This window comes from Manacus vitellinus, unplaced genomic scaffold, assembly GCF_001715985.3.
Source record: "Manacus vitellinus isolate BGI_N305 unplaced genomic scaffold, ASM171598v3 scaffold_74_pilon, whole genome shotgun sequence".
In the NCBI taxonomy this organism is placed as follows: Eukaryota; Metazoa; Chordata; class Aves; order Passeriformes; family Pipridae; genus Manacus; species Manacus vitellinus.
The window spans coordinates 302643-303737 of record NW_021940780.1 but is presented as its reverse complement, the minus strand read 5'-3'; the positions used below and the strand labels follow the sequence as shown (position 1 = coordinate 303737).

Below are 1095 nucleotides of genomic sequence, written 5' to 3'. Positions count from 1 at the left end.
GGCCCCCTGCCCTCTCAGCCCCCCAGGGATGGGATGGGAAAAGGTCCTCACCGCTCTTCCATGAGCTCCCTGATGGAGGCCACGGTGGGCCCCGAGCCCAGGTGGGTGTAATACGGCCCCTCGTCCTTCTCCACGATTTGCTCTGAAGACACAGGAGGGGGAGACCGAGATTTTGGGGTTTGCACTTCCATCAGCTGCTCCAAAGGATTCCAAACCCCCAAATTCCCTCAAACCAAACTCAAGGGTTTGGTTTGAGAAGGGGGAAGGGATTCACTAAACAGCCTGGCAGCTCTTCATCATTTTCTGCTCTGGAAGATGCTCCCAGCACTAAAATGCCACTGGAAAACTTGGAAATGGGTGCTCAAACCCACCCCTGTTGGGGACTGAAAAACCTCCCTGAGCAGCCACAGCCCTTCCAAGCATCCCAGCAGTGACCACGGCTCCATCCTGGCTCAGGGGATTCGCTCCAGCCACTCCAGCTCTGGATTTGGATTCCAAATTCCACTGGACTCCAACTCGAGATTCAGATTCCAAACCCCCTCCTCATCCCAGCCCCTGCTCACCACCTGGAGCATCCCTTTGGTCCTGCTCACAGGGCTGGATGCTGCCAAAACCAACACGGGATAATTTGGGGGCTGAAAACTGTTGGTGCTGCTTTAGGCTTTCCTGGAGGATTTGGGGATGTTCATGGGATGATCCAAGTTGACTGTGCAAGGAAGGAACTGCAGTGCCAGGAAGAGGTGGAAGGATGCTGGGGCTATGGGAGAAGGATATAGGCTACCAAAGGATGCTGGGACTGTGGGAGAAGGATGCTGGGACTGTGGGAGAAGGATGCTGGGACTGTGGGAGAAGGATGCTGGGACTGTGGGAGAAGGATGCTGAGGCTTCAGGAGGGTGCTGGAGCTAAGGAAGGACACTGGGGCTATGGAAGAAGGATAGTGGGGCTGCAAGAGGATGCTGAGGCTTCAGGAGAAGGACACTGGGGCTAAGGGAGGATGCTGGGGCTGTGAGAGAAAGATGTGGGGTACAGGAAAAGGATATGGGCTATGGGAGAAGCACACTGGGGCTACGAGAGAAGGATGCTGGGACTATGGG

General features: G+C 55.7%; 1 protein-coding gene across 1 annotated transcript in view; it reads right to left on the bottom strand.

Moving 5' to 3' along the window:
* TET3 (tet methylcytosine dioxygenase 3) overlaps window positions 1-1095 on the bottom strand; it is a 30450-nt gene that overhangs the window by 12657 nt on the left and 16698 nt on the right. Inside the window, exon 2 of the mRNA XM_029964562.1 lies at window positions 52-142. Coding sequence (XP_029820422.1) covers window positions 52-142 — 91 coding nt within the window. The remainder of the gene's footprint in view (window positions 1-51; window positions 143-1095) is intronic.